The sequence below is a fragment of the Mustelus asterias genome, unplaced genomic scaffold, assembly GCF_964213995.1.
Source record: "Mustelus asterias unplaced genomic scaffold, sMusAst1.hap1.1 HAP1_SCAFFOLD_97, whole genome shotgun sequence".
Taxonomy (NCBI): Eukaryota; Metazoa; Chordata; class Chondrichthyes; order Carcharhiniformes; family Triakidae; genus Mustelus; species Mustelus asterias.
Genome location: NW_027590145.1, coordinates 766,903 through 787,092, shown reverse-complemented (window position 1 = coordinate 787,092; position 20,190 = coordinate 766,903). Strand labels below are relative to the sequence as shown.

Below are 20,190 nucleotides of genomic sequence, written 5' to 3'. Positions count from 1 at the left end.
GGGGCAATTTAGCATTGCCAATCCACCTAACCTGCACATCTTTGGACAGTAAGGGGCAATTTAGCATTGCCAATCCACCTAACCTGCACATCTTTGGACACTAAGGGGCAATTTAGCATTGCCAATCCACCTAACCTGCACATCTTTGGACACTAAGGGGCAATTTAGCATGGCCAATCCACCTAACCCGCACATCTTTGGACACTAAGGGGCAATTTAGCACAGCCAATCTACCTAACCTGCACATCTTTGGAGTGTGGGAGGAACCTGGAGGACCAGGGGTACCTGGAGGAAACCCACGTAGACACAGTGGTTAGCACTGCTGCCTCCCTGGCGCTGTAAGGCAGCAGTGCCAACCACTGTGCCACCGTGCTGCCCCACGAACTAATAAAAAAAAGTGACAATAATAAATCAAACCAAATAAAGAGACAAGGATTGAGAGGGGACCCGATCGGGGTGGCGGGGTCTCAGTCACCTTGAAGTAAGGCTTGTTGGAGAAGGTGATATCCTTGGCAGTGAACAGGTGCACGTAAGCCAGCACCGACTTGATCTGGTTGAGAATGGAGGCGGAGATGGTGCCCAGGAGTTCGGCCAGGTTGGCACTGTCCTTGCCCAGGAGGCGGGGGGCAGCCAGCGACTGGCGCACGTCGGTCAGGCAGTCGGCGTAGAAGCTCTGCAGCGCCTGCAGGTACTGGCGGATGCGCTCGCGGGCAGCCCGCACCACGATCTCCGTGCCCTCTGCGCCGATGGTGGACGCGGGCAGCAGCTTGATGACGGCCTGCAGCCGCCGGTGGAAGCGGTCGAGGGCGCGCACCAGCAGCGAGTTGTCGCCCACCCCCTTCTCCGCCCGGATGCGCCGCTCCACCAGGGCGAAGTAGCGGCCCGTCAGCCGGTCGACGAACGCCACCAGCTTGGCGCTGGCCATCTGCGCCACATCGCGGCCGGTGGGCCGGTGGACGAAGAGGTCCTGGTACGAGGCGATGACCAGGCAGGTGTCGCCGATGAAGCAGTTGCAGCCCTTGTCGGTGAACTCCAGGATGTCGGAGAGGGGCTCAGACCCCGGGGCCCCCATCTCGGCCTCCAGCGCCGACAGGTCCTCCAGCAGCCGGGCCTCGGCGTGGGCCAGGAACTCGTCACACAGCTCCTCCGCTGGCTCCTCCAGCTGCAACAGGAGCTCCACGCACTGGGCCAGATCCTTGGCACTCGAGCCCGAGTCCCTGCGCCAAAACAGACCCCGGTCAACAGCGTTCCTGGCCGACACCCGACCCTCAGCGCCCCGCAGGTAAGATTCAACCGCAGCTTTCACGAGGAAACTGGACAGGAACGCAGGAGGGGTCTGGGGAAAAGAGCGGGAGTGATCGCGTGGCTCTTCGAAAGGGCCAGTGCGGGGCTCGACGGGCAGAGTGGCCACCTTCAGGTGGCACAGGGGGTTAGCACTGCAGCCTCTCAGCGCCGGGGACCCGGGTTCGATCCCTGGCCTTGAGTCACTGTCTGTGCACAGTCATAGAATCCTTACAGTGCAGAAAGAGGCCATTCGGCCCATCAAGTCTGCACCGACCACAATCCCACCCAGAGCCTATCCCCAAACCCCACATATTTACCCTGCGAATCCCACTGACACTAAGGGGGCAATTTAGCATGGCCATTCCACCTAACTCACACATCTTTGGACACTAAGGGGCAATTTAGCATGGCCAATCCACCTAACCTGCACATCTTTGGACACTAAGGGGCAATTTAGCATGGCCAATCCACCTAACCTGCACATCTTTGGACACTAAGGGGCAATTTAGCATGGCCATTCCACCTAACCCACACATCTTTGGACACTAAGGGGCAATTTAGCATGGCCAATCCACCTAACCTGCACATCTTTGGACACTAAGGGGCAATTTAGCATGGCCATTCCACCTAACTCACACATCTTTGGACACTAAGGGGCAATTTAGCATGGCCAATCCACCTAACCTGCACATCTTTGGACACTAAGGGGCAATTTAGCACGGCCAATCCACCTAACCTGCACATCTTTGGACTGTGGGGGGGAAATCGGAGGAAACCCATGCAAGCATGGGGAGAATGTGCAAAGTCCACACATATTCTCACACATGTCTGCGTGGGTTTCCTCCGGGTGCTCCGGTTTCCTCCCACAGTCCGAAAGGCGTGCTGGTTAGGTGCATTGGCCGAGCTAAATTCTCCCTCAGTGTTACCCGAACAGGCACTGGAGTGTGGCGACTAGGGGATTTTCACAGTAACTTCATTGCAGTGTTAATGTAAGCCTGACTTGTGACTAATAAATAAAACTTCAACTTTAACTTCAATGTTCTACCGATTCGTTGGTAGGTTTGAGGGGAGTGGTTATCGTGACAGCTGCCAGAATTTAATACATTGGGCAAGGTTAGGGGAGGGCCAGCGATCTGAGTGATAGGGTGCGATTACTATTGTCTGTATGGCCATGAATTGGGAGAGGGGGGAGTGTGCAGTGGGACCTGGGTGTCCCGTGTGCACCAGTCACGGAAGGTAAGCTCGCAGGTGCAGCAGGCAGTGAAGAAACGGGATTGGGCGGCATAGATTTCATAGAATCCTGACAGTGCAGAAGGAGGCCATTCGGCCCATCGAGCCTGCACCGACCACAACCCCACCCAGGCCCTATCCCCATAACCCCATGCACTTACCCTAGCTAGTCCCCCTGACACTAAGGGGCAATTTAGCATGGCCAATCCGCCTAACCCGCACATCTTTGGACCGTGGGAGGAAACCAGAGCACCCGCAGACACGGGAGAACGTGCAAACTCCACACAGACAGTGACCCAAGCCGGGAATCGAACCCGGGTCCCTGGCACTGAGGCAGCAGCGCTAACCCACTGTGCATCCCTGGTGGAGCAGCGAAGACTGAGGGGGCGACCTGATTTGAGGTGTACAAGATTATGAGGGACATGGACAGGGTGGATAGGGAGTAGATGTTCCCGTTAGTTGAAGGGTCAGTCACGAGGGGACACGGGTTCAAGGTGAGGCATGGTGGTACAGTGGCTAGCACTGTTGCCTCACAGTGCCAGGGACCTGGCAAATGGCATGCTGGCCTTCATAGCAAGAGGTTTCGAGTACAGGAGCAGGGATGCCTTGCTGCAATTATACAGGGTCTTGGTGAGGCCACACCTGGAGTATTGTGTGCAGGTTTGGTCTCCCTTTCTGAGGAAGGATGTTCTTGCTCTCGAGGGAGCGAAGGTTTACCAGGCTGATTCTTGGGATGGTGGGACAGACGTATGAGGAGCGATTGAGTCAGTTAGGATTATATTCGCAGGGGGTGGGGGGAATCTCATGGAAACTTTTACAATTCCAACAGGAGTAGACAGAGTAGGGATTTGAGGAAAATCTTTTTTACCCAGAGGGTGGTATGGGTCTGGAATGCACTGCCTGGGAGGGTGGTGGAGGCGGGATGCCTCACATCCTTTAAAAAGTACCTGGATGGGCACTTGGCACGTCATAACATTCAGGGCTATGGGCCAAGTGCTGGCAAGTGGGATTAGGTGGCAGGTCAGGTGTTTCTCATGTGTCGGTGCAGACTCGATGGGCCGAAGGGCCTCTTCTGCACTGTAGGATTATATGATACGGGGTAAACGGTTTAGGACTGAGGTGAGGGGAAATTTCTTCACCCAGAGAGTGGTGGAATTCACTCCCACAGAAAGTAGTTGGGGCCAAAACGTTGTGTGATTTCAAGAAGGAATTAGATATCGCTCTCGGGGCTAAAGGGATCGAGGGATATGTAGGGGGGAAGAGGGGGGATCAGGATATTGAATTTGATGATCAGCCATGATCGTAATGAATGGGGGAGCAGGCTGGAAGGGCTGAATGGCCTCCTCCTGCTTCTATTTCTATGAGTGAGAGGGATGGAGATTGCAGTCACAGAGCGGGCGCAGTCTCTCTCTCTCTCTGTGCAACAGGCCGAGGGCAGGGCTGGGCAGTCAGGACATGGTCGAGAACCCTGCAGGGTGGACAAGGGGACATTGCATGAGATCATCAGGAGAGGCAAAGCCCATCGGTGGCACAGTGGGTTAGCACTGCTGCCTCACAGCACCAGGGACCCGGGTTCGATTCCCGGCTCATAGAAACATAGAAACCCTACAGTGCAGAAGGAGGCCATTCGGCCCATCGAGTCTGCACCGACCACAATCCCACCCAAGCCCTACCCCCACATATTTACCCACTAATCCCTCTAACTACACATCTCAGGGACAATTTTTAACCTGGCCAATCAACCTAACCCACACATCTTTGGACTTGGGTCACTGTCTGTGCGGAGTCTGCACATTCTCTTCCATGTCTGCGTGGGTTTCCTCCGGGTGCTCCGGTTTCCTCCCACCGTCCAAAGATGTGCAGGTTAGGTGGATTGGCCATGCTAAATTGCCCCTTAGTGTCCAAAGTATCCACTCCAGCCGAACGGCCTCTTCCTGCACCGTGGGGATTCTACGCTCCTTTCTGATCGTTGCCGTGTGGTAGCAGAGACGCGAGGGCAGCAATACCTGAACTTCTCCCGGAGCTTCTGGGCCAGGTCGGACATGATCTTCTGGCAGTCGTTCTGGATGCCCTGGAAGGAGGGCATGTGCTGGTACTGATGCAGCACCGAGCGAGCCTTGCTGTAATAGCGCACCGCCTGCCCGTACGCCTCCAGCTCGATGCACTTGTTCAGCCGGGCCGGGAGTTCGAACAGGAACTGGAGCTTTCGCAGCAGGGTGTGCACCCCTGAAAAAACACACACACACACAAAGGGTGCAAGTGAGAACGGCGCACTGGAACCGGTACAACCTGGGAGGCCATTCGGCCCTTCGTATCGATGCTGGGGTGATTCAAGCTCATTACACTACCCCATCCACTGGCATGCAAATCCTCTGAGTGCGTGCGTGCATGCATGCGTGAGTGTGTATGTGTGTGTGTGCACGTGCGAGGGAGTGCGTGTGCGCAAGAGAGCGTGTGTGTGAGTGTCCAAGCGTGTGTGTGCGCCTGCGTGCGTGTGTGCGCCTGTGTGCGTGCGCCTGCGAGCGTGTGTGCGCCTGCGAGCGTGTGTGCGCCTGCGAGCGCGTGTGCGCCTGCGAGCGCGCGTGCGCCTGCGAGCGAGCGAGTGTGTGTGCGCCTGCGAGCGAGCGAGTGTGTGTGCGCCTGCGCGCGTGTGTGTGTGTGGGGAGTGGCAGGGAATGTGGGGTTGAGGTTACAATCAGATCGGCCATGATCTTATTGAATGAGGGAACAGGCTGGAGGGGCCGAGTGGCCTTACTCCTGATTTGATTTATTATCACATGCATTGGGATACAGTGGAAAGTATTGTTTCTTGAGCACTTTACTGACAAAGCATACCGTTCATAGAGTACATAGGGGAGAAGGAAAGGAGAGGGTGCAGAATGTAGTGTTACAGTCATAGCTAGGGTGCAGAGAAAGATCAACTTAATATTTGATTTGATTTATTATTGTCACATGTATTGGGATACAGTGAAAAGTATTGTTTCTAATGCGCTATACAGACAAAGCATACCGTTCATAGAGAAGGAAAGGAGAGGGTGCAGAATGTAGTGTTACAGTCATAGCTGGGGTGCAGAGAAAGATCAACTTAATATAAGGTAGGTTAATAAATAAACTGATACACTGTGTAAATAAATATACCAATGCCATACATATACATATATATATATATATATAGGTCTTGTGACGCAGTGGGTTCGTGTCCCTGCCTCTGAGCCAGAAGCTCCGGGTTCAAACCCCACCCCAGGACTTGATGGCCGAGGAAGGTGTGTTCATAAAGCGGCCAAACAGGTTGAATGTGTCAACCTGTAAAGGAGGGCGGCACGGTGGGACAGCAGGTTAGCGCTGCTGCCTCACAGCGCCAGGGACCCGGGTTCGATTCCCGGCTCGGGGGTCACTGTCTGTGCGGAGTCTGCACGTTCTCCCCCAGTGTCTGCGTGGGTTTCCTCCGGGTGCTCCGGTTTCCTCCCACAGTCCAAAGGTGTTGCATAATGCTGCATCTGCCCCACTCACTCAACTTGTCCAAATCACGCTGAAGCATCTCTGCGTCCTCCTCACAGCTCACCCTCCCACCCAGCTTTGTGTCATCTGCCAATCTGGAGATAATACATCTAGTTCCCTCTTCCAAATCATTAATGTATAAATATTTAAAATTCATTCGTGGGACATGGGGCGTCACTGGCTGGGCCAGCATTTATTGCCCATCCCTAGTTGCCCTTGAGCTGAGTGGCTTGCTAGGCCATTTCAGAGGACAATTGGGAGTCAACCACATTGCTGTGGCTCTGGACTCACGTGTAGGTCAGACCAGGTAAGGACAGCAGATTTCCTTCCTGAAAGGACATTGGTGAACCAGATGGGTCTTTCCGACAATTGACCATGGTTTCATGGTCATCAATAGATTCTTAATTCCAGCCCAATACCATCTGCCCTCTTCACCACCTGCATACCTACCTTCAGCGACTGGTTTACGAGGACACCCAGGTCTCACTGCACGTTCCCCCCCTCCTAATTTGTAGTCATTCTAAAGTTAAAGTTTATTTATTAGTCACAAGTAAGGCTGACATTGACACTGCAATGAAGTTACTGTGAAATTCCCCTCGTCGCCCACACTCTGGCGCCTGTTCGGGTCAATGCACCCTAACCAGCACGTCTTTCAGACTGTGGGAGGAAACCGGAGCACCCGGAGGAAACCCACGCAGACATGGGGAAGAACGTGCAAACTCCACACAGACAGTGACCCAAGCCAGGAATCGAACCCGGATCCCTGGCGCTGTGGGGCAGCAGTGCTAACCCACTGTGCCACCGTGCCGCCCAATACAGATTTAATCAGATAATAATCTGCCTTCCTGTTTTTGCTACCAACGTGGGATAACCTCACATTTACCCACATGGCACTGCATCTGTCCACTCACTCAAGCTTCATAGAAATCATAGAAACCCTACAGTGCAGAAGGAGGCCATTCAGCCCATCGAGTCTGCACCGACCACAATCCCACCCAGGTCCTACCCCCACATACTTACCCACTAATCCCTCTAACCTACACATCTCAGGACTCTAAGGGGCAATTTTTATACTGGCCAATCAACCTAACCCGCACATCTTTGGACTGTGGGAGGAAACCGGAGCACCCGGAGGAAACCCACGCAGACACGAGGAGAATGTGCAAACTCCACACAGACAGTGACCCGAGCCAGGAATCGAACCCAGGACCCTGGAGCTGTGAAGCAGCAGTGCTAACCACTGTGCTACCGTACCGCTTGTCCAGACTATGGTGTGGAGTTGCCGGCGTTGGACTGGGGTGGGCACAGTAACAAGTCTCACAACACCAGGGTTAAAGTCCAACAGGTTTATTTGGTAGCACGAGCTTTCGGAGCGTTGCCCCTTCATCCGGTGAGTCCTGATAGCTTGTGCTACCAAATAAACCTGTTGGACTTTAACCTGGAGTTATGAGACTTTATGAGTTTTTTGAAGGGGTAACCAAGAAGGTAGATGAGGGCAGTGCAGTTGATGTTGTCTACATGGACTTTAGCAAGGCCTTTGACAAGATACCGCATGGTAGGTTGTTGCATAAAGTTAAATCTTACGGGATCCAGGGTGAGGTATCTAAATGGATACAAAATTGGCTTCTTGACAGAAGCCAGAGAGGGTGGTCGGAGAGAGTTGTATTTCAAACTGGAGGCCTGTGACCAGCGGTGTGCCTCGGGGATCAGTGCTGGGCCCACTGTTATTTGTCATTTATATTAATGATTTGGATGAGAATATAGGGGGCATGGTTAGTAAGTTTGCAGATGACGCTAAGATTGGTGGCATGGTGGACAGTGAAAAAAGTTATCTCCAATTGCAACGGGATCTTGATCAATTGGGCCAGTGGGCTGACGAATGGCAGATGGAGTTTAATTTAGACAAATGCGAGGTGATGCATTTTGGTAGATTGAACCAGGGCAGGACTTACTCAGTTAATGGTAGGGCGTTTGGGAGAGTTACAGAACAAAGAGATCCAGGGGTACATGTTCATAGCTCCTTGAAAGTGGAGTCACAGGTGGACAGAGTGGTGAAGAAGGCATTCGGCATGCTTGGTTTCATCGGTCAGAACATTGAATACAGGAGTTGGGACGTCTTGTTAAAGTTGTACAAGACATTGGTAAGGCCACACTTGGAATACTGTGTGCAATTCTGGTCACCCTATTATAGAAAGGATATTATTAAACTAGAAAGAGTGCAGAAAAGATTTACTAGGATGTTACCGGGACTTGATGGATTGAGTTATAAGGAGAGGCTGAAAAGACTGGGACGTTTTCCTCTGGAGCGTAGGAGGCTGAGTGGTGATCTTATAGAGGTCTATAAAATAATGAGGGGCACAGATCAGCTAGATAGTCAATATCTTTTCCCAAAGGTACGGGAGTCTAAAACTAGAGGGCATAGATTTAAGGTGAGAGGGGAGAGATACAAAAGTGTCCAGAGGGGCAATTTTTTCACACAGAGGGTGGTGAGTGTCTGGAACGAGCTGCCAGAGGTAGTAGTAGAGGCGGGTACAGTTTTATCTTTTAAAAAGCATTTAGACAGTTACATGGGTAAGATGGGTGTAGAGGGATATGGGCCAAACGCGGGCAACTGGTATTAGTTTAGGGGTTTTTAAAAAAAGGGCTGCATGGACAAGTTGGGCCGAAGGGCCAGTTTCCATGCTGTAAACCTCTATGACTTGTAAAAGACTATACAGGGGGGGAGGGGGGAGGGGCGAGGGCGAGGGCGGAGGGCGAGGGTGCCATAAACACAGCGGGCAGAACGGTCTCCTCTAATGACTTGGTGACTGGATGTTACAAAACAAAAAGGGAACACAGAATTGAGTGGTCCCCGTGACAGACGAGAAGCGCCCCCCCCCCCCCCCCCCCCCCCCACCCCCACGACCCCCCACCCCCACCCAGCAGTGCTGCCCACCTGAGAGCTTGGTGATCTGCTGATGCTGGTCCTGGAGGGTGTTGCTGATGCGGGCGCTGAATTCCGTGATGGCCGCCATATTGGTCGCCAGGCAATCCATCTCGTCCTCCATCTTCTTGAAGTCGTTCTTCATCTTCCTGATGGTGTCTGGAGAGACAACATAGAAATCATAGAAACCCTACAGTGCAGAAGGAGGCCATTCGGCCCATCGAGTCTGCACCGACCACAATCCCACCCAGGCCCTACCCCCACATATTTTACCCGATAATCCCTCTAACCTACGCATCCCAGGACTCTAAGGGGCAATTCTTTTTTTTTTTTAAACCTGGCCAATCAACCTAACCTGGGCGGGTTAGGCGGTCAAGACAATAACGTGGATAAATGTGAGCTTTCTTATCCACTTTGGTAGCAAAAATAGCAAGTCAAAGAGGATTGGGAGTACAGGGATGGGGATGTTTTGCTGCAATTGTACAGGTGAGGCCACACCTGGAGTATTGTGTGCAGTTTGGGTCTCCTTATCTGAGGAAGGATGTCCCTTGCTATAGAGGGAACGCAGCGAAGGTTTACCAGGCTGATTCCTGGGATGGCAGGTCTGTCATATGAGGAGAGTCTAAGTCATAGAACCCCTACAGCACAGAAAGAAGCCATTTTGAGTCTGTACCGACCACAATCCCGCCCAGGCCCTATTCCCGTAACCCCACACATTTACCCTGCTAATCCCCCTCACACTAGGTCAATTTAGCACGGCCAATCAACCTAACCTGCACATCTTTCGTCGGTTAGGATTATATTCACTGGAGTTTAGAAGAATGAGAGGGGATCTCACAGAAACTTATAAAATTCTAACAGGGTTAGACAGGGTCGATTCAGAAAGAATGTTCCCGATGGTGGGGGGAGTCCAGAACTAGGGGGTCATAGTTTGAGGATAAGGGGGTAAACCTTTTAGGACTGAGGTGAGGAGAAATTTCTTCACCCAGAGAGCGGTGGAATTCACTCCCACAGAAAGTAGTTGAGGCCAAAACGTTGTGTGATTTCAGGAAGAAATTAGATATCGCTCTTGGGGCTGGGGGGGGGATCAGGATATTGAATTTGATGATCAGCCATGATCGTAATGAATGGGGGAGCAGGCTGGAAGGGCTGAATGGCCTCCTCCTGCTTCCAGTTTCTATGAGTGAGAGAGATGGAGATTGCAGTCACAGAGCAGGAGCAGTCTCTCTCTCTCTCTCGATGCAACAGGCCGAGGGCAGGGCTGGGCAGTCAGGATATGGTCGGGAACCCTGCAGGGTGGACAAGGGGACATTGCATGAGATCATCAGGAGAGGCAAAGCCCATGGGTGGCACAGTGGGTTAGCACTGCAGCCTCACAGAGCCAGGGACCCAGGTTCGATTCCCGGCTTGGGTCACTGTCTGTGCGGAGTCTGCACGTTCTCCCCGTGTCTGCGTGGGTTTCCTCCGGGTGTTCCGGTTTCCTCCCACAGTCCAAAGATGTGCGGGTTAGGGTGGATTGGCCATGCTAAATTGCCCCTTAGTGTCCAAAGATGTGCAGGTTAGGTGGATTGGCCATGCTAAATTGCCCCTTAGTGTCCAACGATGTGTAGGTTGGGTGGATTGGCCATGCTAAATTGCCCCTTAGTGTCCAAAGATGTGCGGGTTAGGGGGATTGGCCATGCTAAATTGCCCCTTAGTGTCCAAAGATGTGCGGGTTAGGGGGATTGGCCATGCTAAATTGCCCCTTAGTGTCCAAAGATGTGCAGGTTAGGTGGATTGGCCATGCTAAATTGCCCCTTAGTGTCCAAAGATGTGCAGGTTAGGTGGATTGGCCATGCTAAATTGCCCCTTAGTGTCCAAAGATGTGTAGGTTGGGTGGATTGGCCATGCTAAATTGCCCCTTAGTGTCCAAAGATGTGCGGGTTAGGGGGATTGGCCATGCTAAATTGCCCCTTAGTGTCCAAAGATGTGCAGGTTAGGTGGATTGGCCATGCTTAATTGCTCCTTAGTGTCCAAAGATGTGCGGGTTAGGGGGATTGGCCATGCTAAATTGCCCCTTAGTGTCCCAAGATTAGACATTAAATTCTATGATTCGATAAATTTGATGATCATCCATGATCAAAATGAATGGCGGAACAGACTGGAAGGACCGAATGGCCTCCTCCTGCTTCCGGTTTCTCTGTTTACCTGTGGCTGATATGAACTTGTTGTAGTTTTCGTAGACCAGGGTCTGCATGTCGCTGTCGAGGGCGCGAATGTGCTTCACCATCTCCGCCTCGCTCTCCATCAGCTCCGCAAGCGTGCACTCCTTCCTTAGCTGTCACACAAGCAAAAGAGACAACACACACTCATCAGTCAACGGGCCCCTCGGTCTCCCATTCACCTCCTGAGGGGGGAGTCGGGGCCCTTTGCTTGGGGGATGGGGGGTTTTGTTCCCACCAGAGCCAGCTCCCCCTTCCCTCCCTCCACGGCGACCCCAATACAGGCAGAGTACAGGCCACATACACCCAGTGTCCTCCTGGGGTTCAGTCACACCACTCACGGAACCGCTCGGACATGCCAGTTCTGGCCCATTTAACACCAGCTGTGACCCTGGGGCCAGGATCGAACCCGGGTCCCTGGCGCTGTGAGGCAGCAGTTGGAACCCACTGTGCCACCATATTAAATAAACTTTACATTGGCCTGTGCTAAATTCTCCCTCAGTGTAACCCGAGCAGGCGCTGGTGTGGCGCGACTAGGGGAATTTCATGGTAGCTTCATTGCGGTGTTAATATAAGCCGACTTGTGACTATTAAATAAACTCTGAGTGAAATAAACTCCTGCTCTGTCCCAGACCGCAAGAAACTACAAAAGGTTGTGAATGTAGCCCAGTCCATCACGCAAACCAGCCTCCCATCCATTGACTCCGTCTACACTTCCCGCTGTCTCGGGAAAAGCAGCCGGCATAATCAAGGACCCCACGCACCCCGGACATTCTCTCTTCCACCTTCTTCCCTGGGGAAAAAGATACAAAAGTCTGAGGTCACGGACCAACCGACTCAAGAACAGCTTCTTCCCTGCTGCTGTCAGACTTTTGAATGGACCTACCTCGCACTAAGCTGATCTTTCTCTCCACCCGAGCTATGACTGTAGCACTACATTCTGCACCCTCCCTTTTCCTTCTCCCCGATGTACTCTATGAATGGTATGCTTTGTCTGTATAGTGCGCAAGAAACAATACTTTTCACTGTATCCCAATACACGTGACAATAATAAAGCAAATCAAATATTAAGCTGATCTTTCTCTACACCCGAGCTATGACTTGAACACTAAAAATGTATTTATTAAAGATTATTTATCAGTCACAAGTAGGCTTACATTCACACTGCAATGAAGTTATCACGAAACTCCCCCAGTCGCCACACTCCGGCGCCTGTTCGGGTTACACTGAGGGAGAATTTAGCACCTAACCAGCACGTCATTCAGACTGTGGGAGGAAACCAGAGCACCCGGAGGAAACCCATGCAGACAGGGGGAGAACGTGCAAACTCCACACAGACAGTGACCCAAGTCGGGAATAAAGAACAAAGAACAATACAGCACAGGAACAGGCCCTTCGGCCCTCCAAGCCCACGCCACTCCCTGGTCCAAACTAGACCATTCTTTTGTATCCCTCCATTCCCACTCCGTTCATGTGACTATCTAAAGTCTTAAACGTTCCCAGTGTGTCCGCCTCCACCACCTTGCCCGGCAGCGCATTCCAGGCCCCCACCACCCTCTGTGTAAAATACGTCCTTCTGATATCCGTGTTAAACCTCCCCCCCCTCACCTTGAACCTATGACCCCTCGTGAACGTAACCACCGACCTGGGAAAAAGCTTCCCACCGTTCACCCTATCTATGCCTCTCATAATTTTATACACCTCTATTAGGTCACCCATCATCCTCCGTCTTTCCAGTGAGAACAACCCCAGTTTACCCAATCTCTCCTCATAACTAAGCCCCTCCATACCAGGAATGGAACCCAGGTCCCTGGCGTTAGGAGGCAGTTATGCTAACCATTACATTCTACACCCTTTCCTTCTCCCCTATGTACTCCATGAACGGTATGCTTTGTATAGCGCGCAAGGAACAATACTTTTCACTGTATCCCAACATGTGACAATAATAAATCAAATCAAATATTAAGCTGATCTTTCTTTACACTCTGGCTGTGACTTGAACACTAAAAATTTATTTATTAAAGTTTATTAGTCACAAGGCTTACATTAACACTGCAATGAAGGTACTATGAAATTCCCCTCGTCGCCACAGTCCGGCGCCTGTTCGGGTCAATGCACCCTAACCAGCATGTCATTCGGACCGTGGGAGGAAACCCACGCAGACACAGGGAGAACGTGCAGACTCCGCACAGTGACCCAAGCCAGGGAATGGAACCCAGGCCCGTGGCGCTGTGAGGGAGCAGTGCTGACCCACTGAAGCTGGCAAGACATGTAGAGAGGGGAGAGAGGAATCTGTGAGGAGCTATGTCAGTACTGAGGTTGTGCCCTTTTGCGATAACGATAAGAGTCAAGAGGGCTGAACACCTTTGATTGGATTTGTCACATGTACTGGGATACAGTGAAAAGTATTGTTTCTTGCGCACTGTACAGACAAAGCATACCATTCATAGAGAAGGAAAGGAGAGGGTGCAGAATGTAGTGTCACAGTCATAGCTAAGGTGTAGAGAAAGATCAACTTAACATTTGATTTGATTTATTATTGTCACGTCTTGGGATACAGTGAAAAGTACTGTTTCTTGCGCACTATACAAAGCATACCGTTCATAGAGTACATAGGGGAGAAGGAAAGGAGAGGGTGCAGAATGTAGTGTTACAGTCACAGCTAGGGTGTTGAGAAAGATCAGCTTAATGTTTGATTTGATTTATTATTGTCACATGTATCAGCAATGAAAAGTATTGTTTCTTGCGTGCTATAGAAACATAGAAAAACTACAGCACAAACAGGCCCTTCGGCCCCACAAGTTGTGCCGAACACATCCCTACCTTCGAGACCTACCTATAACCCTCCATCCTATTACGCTCCATGTACTCATCCAGGAGAATCTTAAAAGACCCTATTGAGTTCGCCTCCACCACCACTGACGGCAGCCGATTCCACTCGCCCACCACCCTCTGTGTGAAAAACTTGCCCCTAACATTTCCCCTGTACCTACCCCCCCAGCACCTTAAACCCGTGTCCTCTCGTAGCAGACATTTCCACCTTGGGAAAAAGCCTCTGAGAGTCCACCCGGTCGATGCCTCTCAACATCTTATATACCTCTATTAGGTCTCCTCTCATCCTACGTCTCTCCAAGGAGAAAAGACCGAGCTCCCTCAGCCTATCCTCATAAGACATACCACTCAATCCAGGCAACATCCTTGCAAATCTCCTCTGCACCCTTTCAATCTTTTCCACATCCTTCCTATAGTGAGGCGACCAGAACTGAGCACAGTATAGACAAAGCATACCATTCATAGAGTACATAGGGGAGAAGGAAAGGAGAGGGTGCAGAATGTAGCGTTACAGTCACAGCTAGGGTGTAGAGAAATATCAGCTTAATATTGGATTTGATCATCATTGTCACTTGTATTGGGATACAGTGAAAAGTATTGTTTCTTGCGCGCTATACAAAGCATACCGTTCATAGAGAAGGAAAGGAGAGAGTGCAGAATGTAGTGGGTTAGCACTGCTGCCTCACGGCGCCAGGGACCCGGGTTCGATTCCCGGCTCGGGTCACTGTCTGTGCGGAGTCTGCACGTTCTCCCCGTGTCTGCGTGGGTTTCCACCGGGTCGCTCCGGTTTCCTCCCGCAGTCCGAAAGACGAGGCTGGTTAGGGTGCTAAATTCTCCCTCAGTGTTACCCCGAACAGGCGCCGGAGTGTGGGCGACTAGGGGATTTTCACAGTAACTTCATTGCGGTGTTAATGTCAGCCTATTTGTGCCACTGATGAACAGCCTGGGGGGGAGGGGCTGCTTTGTCCTCTCTCTTTTTTCACCTTATTCAAATAAAACTCGGGCTGGAAATGGGCCCCGTCGATGTCCCCCGGGTCCAGCGGCTCCCGGGCGCCCTCGTTCATCCCGTAATAAAGCTTCAGCATGCCGCGAACCCGCCGCTTCTTCCCCGTCCCGGCCTCAGCCTCCAGCTCGGCCGCCATCTTCCCTCCCTGTCTGCCCCGCCGGGTAACAATAAAGTTCAATTGAAGACAACAACCCGGTGCGCATGCGCCCTGGGGGTCAATAAAGTTTAATTGAAGGCACCAGGGCGGGGGACGGCATGTGCAGATGGTGGCACGCCTCCCCCCCGCCATCTTTGTAGGGGGCAAGTGTGAGTAGCAAGACGCCATCTTTATGAGGGGCCAACCAGGCAGGGGGACCGGCAGCCATCTTTTGTAGGTGGCAATGCCGCCAGCCACAGGGGGGGTGAGAAGAAAAGGCAGCAAAGGAGTGGCAGAACGCATGCGCCGCCGCCATCTTTATAGGGGGCGGCCTGTACACAGGTACGCCGCCCCGGAGGTCATCTTTGTTGGTGGCAAAGGGCGGCCGCCATTTATACATGAGCAAAGGGTAGCAAGACGCATGCGCCACTGCCACCTTTGTTTGTCATGGGTTAATTCAAGGGCCAACTGACCACAGGACCAATTTAGCACGGCCAATCCACCCAACCTACACATCTTTGGACACTAAGGGGCAATTTAGCATGGCCAATCCACCCAACCTACACATCTTTGGACACTAAGGGGCAATTTAGCATGGCCAATCCACCCAACCTACACATCTTTGGACACTAAGGGACAATTTAGCATGGCCAATCCACCCAACCTACACATCTTTGGACACTAAGGGGCAATTTAGCATGGCCAATCCACCCAACCTACACATCTTTGGACACTAAGGGGCAATTTACCATGGCCAATCCACCCAACCTACACATCTTTGGACACTAAGGGGCAATTTAGCCTGGCCAATCCACCCAACCTACACATCTTTGGACACTAAGGGGCAATTTACCATGGCCAATCCACCTAACCTACACATCTTTGGACACTAAGGGGCAATTTAGCCTGGCCAATCCACCCAACCTACACATCTTTGGACACTAAGGGGCAATTTAGCATGGCCAATCCACCTAACCTGCGCATCTTTGGATACTAAGGGACAATTTAGCATGGCCAATCCACCTAACCTGTACACCTTTGGACACTAAGGGACAATTTGGCATGGCCAACCCACCTAATCTGCACATCTTTGGACACTGAGGGACAATTTAGCATTGCCAAGGTGTCGGAGGCTCGAGGGGCTGAATGGTCTTAGTCCTGCTGCTAATTTCTATCTATGTCACAATGGCATGCTACTGAACAGTTCTGTTGCTGTTGGGGGTATTCTGTTGCTATGCCGGTGGACCGTGGTTTGTACCTCCTTTTCCTCCTCCCCCACCCCCAACCCGGTTCGACACCCTAAAGCCTCCCCACCCCTCTGCCGTCGATGGACAGCCAGGAGAAAGAGCTTGCCAAATCGGACAAGACCAAAGCCATCCACATCAGGTCGGAGCAAGTGGACATCGAGAAGGCCAGCTGGCAGCAGCGATTCTGCTTCCTCCACATCCAGAAGAAGAAGGGGCTGATCGTCCTCTCCTTCATCTTCTGCTTTTTCCACGTCGGAGTCCTCTGTAACGACATTATCGCGCACTCCGTCACAGAGTCCTTCCTCAGTTGGAGCTACTCCTTCACCGTCGCCCTGCTGGTACGTCTGGTGTTTTCAACCTCCACGCGAGCGCCCAGCTCCCCACGCCCCCAGCGCCGTTCACGTTTGAGCCAAGGAACTATTCAGCTGCAGAAGGAATCACCCCCCCCCCGCCGCTCCAATCCTTTGTCCTTTAGGGAAGGAAATCTGCCATCCTTACCCCAGTCTGGCCTACATGTGACTCCAGAGCCCACAGCAATGTGGTTGACTCTCAACTGCCCTCCAAGGGGCAACTAGGGATGGGCAATAAATGCTGGGCCCAGCCAGCGACGCCCATGTCCCACGGATGAATTAAAAAAAAGATCAAAGACGAAAACTCACCCACAAACAGCAATTGATGCCTAACCAATTGTTAAGCTTAACTCGGTGAATGGTCAATTTTCCTGTCACTTAAGGGTATTACGGAATGGGGGCGCAAGGGGCACAGAGCCGCCATAGTAGACTCGAGGGGCTGAATGGCCTCCTCCTATTCCTAGACGAGTTCCGAGAGGTTTCAGATGATAGTTCGTGGGGATAAGGTGGCATAATTGGCCTCAGTTCCCCCCCATACAGCACAGCAGGGGGTGCAAGCGTGGAACGACTGTTGCCCGAGGTTACTAAGGGCCCATTCACTCCAGTACCAAACTGACCATCGACCCTCGTGCCACTGCGTACAAGATACCTGCCGGGGCCTACTGCCCATATCCGCACCAGAGAGAGGGGGACAGATGGCGAGAGGGGGAGGACACTCGGCGAGAGAGGAGGGGGACACTCGGCGAGAGAGGAGGGGGACACTCGGCGAGAGAGGAGGGGGACACTCGGCGAGAGAGGAGGGGGACACTCGGCGAGAGAGGAGGGGGACACTCGGCGAGAGAGGAGGGGGACACTCGGCGAGAGAGGAGGGGGACACTCGGCGAGAGAGGAGGGGGACACTCGGCGAGAGAGGAGGGGGACACTCGGCGAGAGAGGAGGGGGACACTGGGCGAGAGAGGAGGGGGACACTGGGCGAGAGAGGAGGGGGACACTGGGCGAGAGAGGAGGGGGACACTGGGCGAGAGAGGAGGGGGACACTGGGCGAGAGAGGAGGGGGACACTCGGCGAGAGAGGAGGGGGACACTCGGCGAGAGAGGAGGGGGACACTCGGCGAGAGAGGAGGGGGACACTCGGCGAGAGAGGAGGGGGACACTCGGCGAGAGGGGAGGGGGACACTCGGCGAGAGGGGAGGGGGACACTCGGCGAGAGAGGAGGGGGACACTCGGCGAGAGAGGAGGGGGACACTCGGCGAGAGAGGAGGGGGACACTCGGCGAGAGAGGAGGGGGACACTCGGCGAGAGAGGAGGGGGACACTCGGCGAGAGAGGAGGGGGACACTCGGCGAGAGAGGAGGGGGACACTCGGCGAGAGAGGAGGGGGACACTGGGCGAGAGAGGAGGGGGACACTGGGCGAGAGAGGAGGGGGACACTGGGCGAGAGAGGAGGGGGACACTGGGCGAGAGAGGAGGGGGACACTGGGCGAGAGAGGAGGGGGACACTGGGCGAGAGAGGAGGGGGACACTGGGCGAGAGAGGAGGGGGACACTGGGCGAGAGAGGAGGGGGACACTGGGCGAGAGAGGAGGGGGACACTCGGGCGAGAGAGGAGGGGGACACTCGGCGAGAGAGGAGGGGGACACTCGGCGAGAGAGGAGGGGGACACTCGGCGAGAGAGGAGGGGGACACTCGGCGAGAGAGGAGGGGGACACCCGGCGAGAGAGGAGGGGGACACCCGGCGAGAGAGGAGGGGGACACCCGGCGAGAGGGGAGGGGGACACCCGGCGAGAGGGGAGGGGGACACTCGGCGAGAGGGGAGGGGGACACTCGGCGAGAGGGGAGGGGGACACTCGGCGAGAGGGGAGGGGGACACTCGGCGAGAGGGGAGGGGGACACTCGGCGAGAGGGGAGGGGGACACTCGGCGAGAGGGGAGGGGGACACTCGGCGAGAGGGGAGGGGGACACTCGGCGAGAGGGGAGGGGGACACTCGGCGAGAGGGGAGGGGGACACTCGGCGAGAGGGGAGGGGGACACTCGGCGAGAGGGGAGGGGGACACCCGGCGAGAGGGGAGGGGGACACCCGGCGAGAGGGGAGGGGGACACCCGGCGAGAGGGGAGGGGACACCCGGCGAGAGAGAGGGGGGACAGACAGCGAGAGCGAGGGGGGACAGACGGCGAGAGCGAGGGGGGACAGACGGCGAGAGCGAGGGGGGACAGACGGCGAGAGCGAGGGGGGACAGACGGCGAGAGCGAGGGGGGACAGACGGCGAGAGCGAGGGGGGACAGACGGCGAGAGCGAGGGGGGACAGACGGCGAGAGCGAGGGGGGACAGACGGCGAGAGCGAGGGGGGACAGACGGCGAGAGCGAGGGGGGACAGACGGCGAGAGCGAGGGGGGACAGACGGCGAGAGCGAGGGGGGACAGACGGCGAGAGCGAGGGGGGACAGACGGCGAGAGCGAGGGGGGACAGACGGCGAGAGCGAGGGGGGACAGACGGCGAGAGCGAGGGGGGACAGACGGCGAGAGCGAGGGGGGACAGACGGCGAGAGCGAGGGGGGACAGACGGCGAGAGCGAGGGGGGACAGACGGCGAGAGCGAGGGGGGACAGACGGCGAGAGCGAGGGGGGACAGACGGCGAGAGCGAGGGGGGACAGACGGCGAGAGCGAGGGGGGACAGACGGCGAGAGCGAGGGGGGACAGACGGCGAGAGCGAGGGGGGACAGACGGCGAGAGCGAGGGGGGACAGACGGCGAGAGCGAGGGGGGACAGACGGCGAGAGCGAGGGGGGACAGACGGCGAGAGCGAGGGGGGACAGACGGCGAGAGCGAGGGGGGACAGACGGCGAGAGCGAGGGGGGACAGACGGCGAGAGCGAGGGGGGACAGACGGCGAGAGTGAGGGGGGACAGACGGCGAGAGCGAGGGGGGACAGACGGCGAGAGAACCCTTAGGAGTATTGATAGGCAGAGGGATCTGGGTGTACAGGTACACAGGTCACTGAAAGTGGCAACGCAGGTGGAGAAGGTAGTCAAGAAGGCATACGGCATGCTTGTCTTCATCGGCCGGGGTATTGAGTTTAAAAATTGGCAAGTCATGTTGCATCTTTATAGAACCTTCGTGAGGCCGCACTTGGAATATAGTGTTCAATTCTGGTCGCCACACTACCAGAAGGATGTGGAGGCTTTGGAGAGGGTACAGAAAAGATTTACCAGGATGTTGCCTGGTATGGAGGGCATTGGCTATGAGGAGAGGTTGGAGAAACTTGGTTTGTTCTCACTGGAGCGACGGAAGTTGAGGGGACACCTGATAGAAGTCTACAAGATTATGAGAGGCATGAACAGAGTGGATAGTCAGAAGCTTTTTCCCAGGGTGGAAGAGTCAATTACTAGGGGGCACAGGTTTAAGGTGAGAGGGGGGCAAGGTTTAAAGGAGATGTACAAGGCAGACTTTTTACACAGAGGGTGGTGGGTGCCTGGAACTCGTTGCCGGGG

At 54.3% G+C, this 20,190-nt stretch overlaps 2 protein-coding genes across 2 annotated transcripts in view; both read right to left on the bottom strand.

Annotated features, from left to right (window-relative positions):
- vps51 (VPS51 subunit of GARP complex) overlaps nt 1-15,162 on the bottom strand; it is a 33,918-nt gene extending 18,756 nt beyond the window's left edge. Inside the window, exons 1-5 of the mRNA XM_078202786.1 lie at nt 14,952-15,162; nt 11,123-11,252; nt 8,948-9,094; nt 4,521-4,740; nt 476-1,217 (exon numbers count right to left, since the gene is read on the bottom strand). Of these exons, the coding sequence (XP_078058912.1) occupies nt 476-1,217; nt 4,521-4,740; nt 8,948-9,094; nt 11,123-11,252; nt 14,952-15,110 (1,398 nt within the window). The 5' untranslated portion in view covers nt 15,111-15,162. The remainder of the gene's footprint in view (nt 1-475; nt 1,218-4,520; nt 4,741-8,947; nt 9,095-11,122; nt 11,253-14,951) is intronic.
- A 2,141-nt stretch (nt 15,163-17,303) lies between these two features.
- zfpl1 (zinc finger protein-like 1) overlaps nt 17,304-20,190 on the bottom strand; it is a 19,955-nt gene continuing 17,068 nt past the window's right edge. Inside the window, 1 exon segment of the mRNA XM_078202809.1 lies at nt 17,304-17,341. Coding sequence (XP_078058935.1) covers nt 17,304-17,341 — 38 coding nt within the window.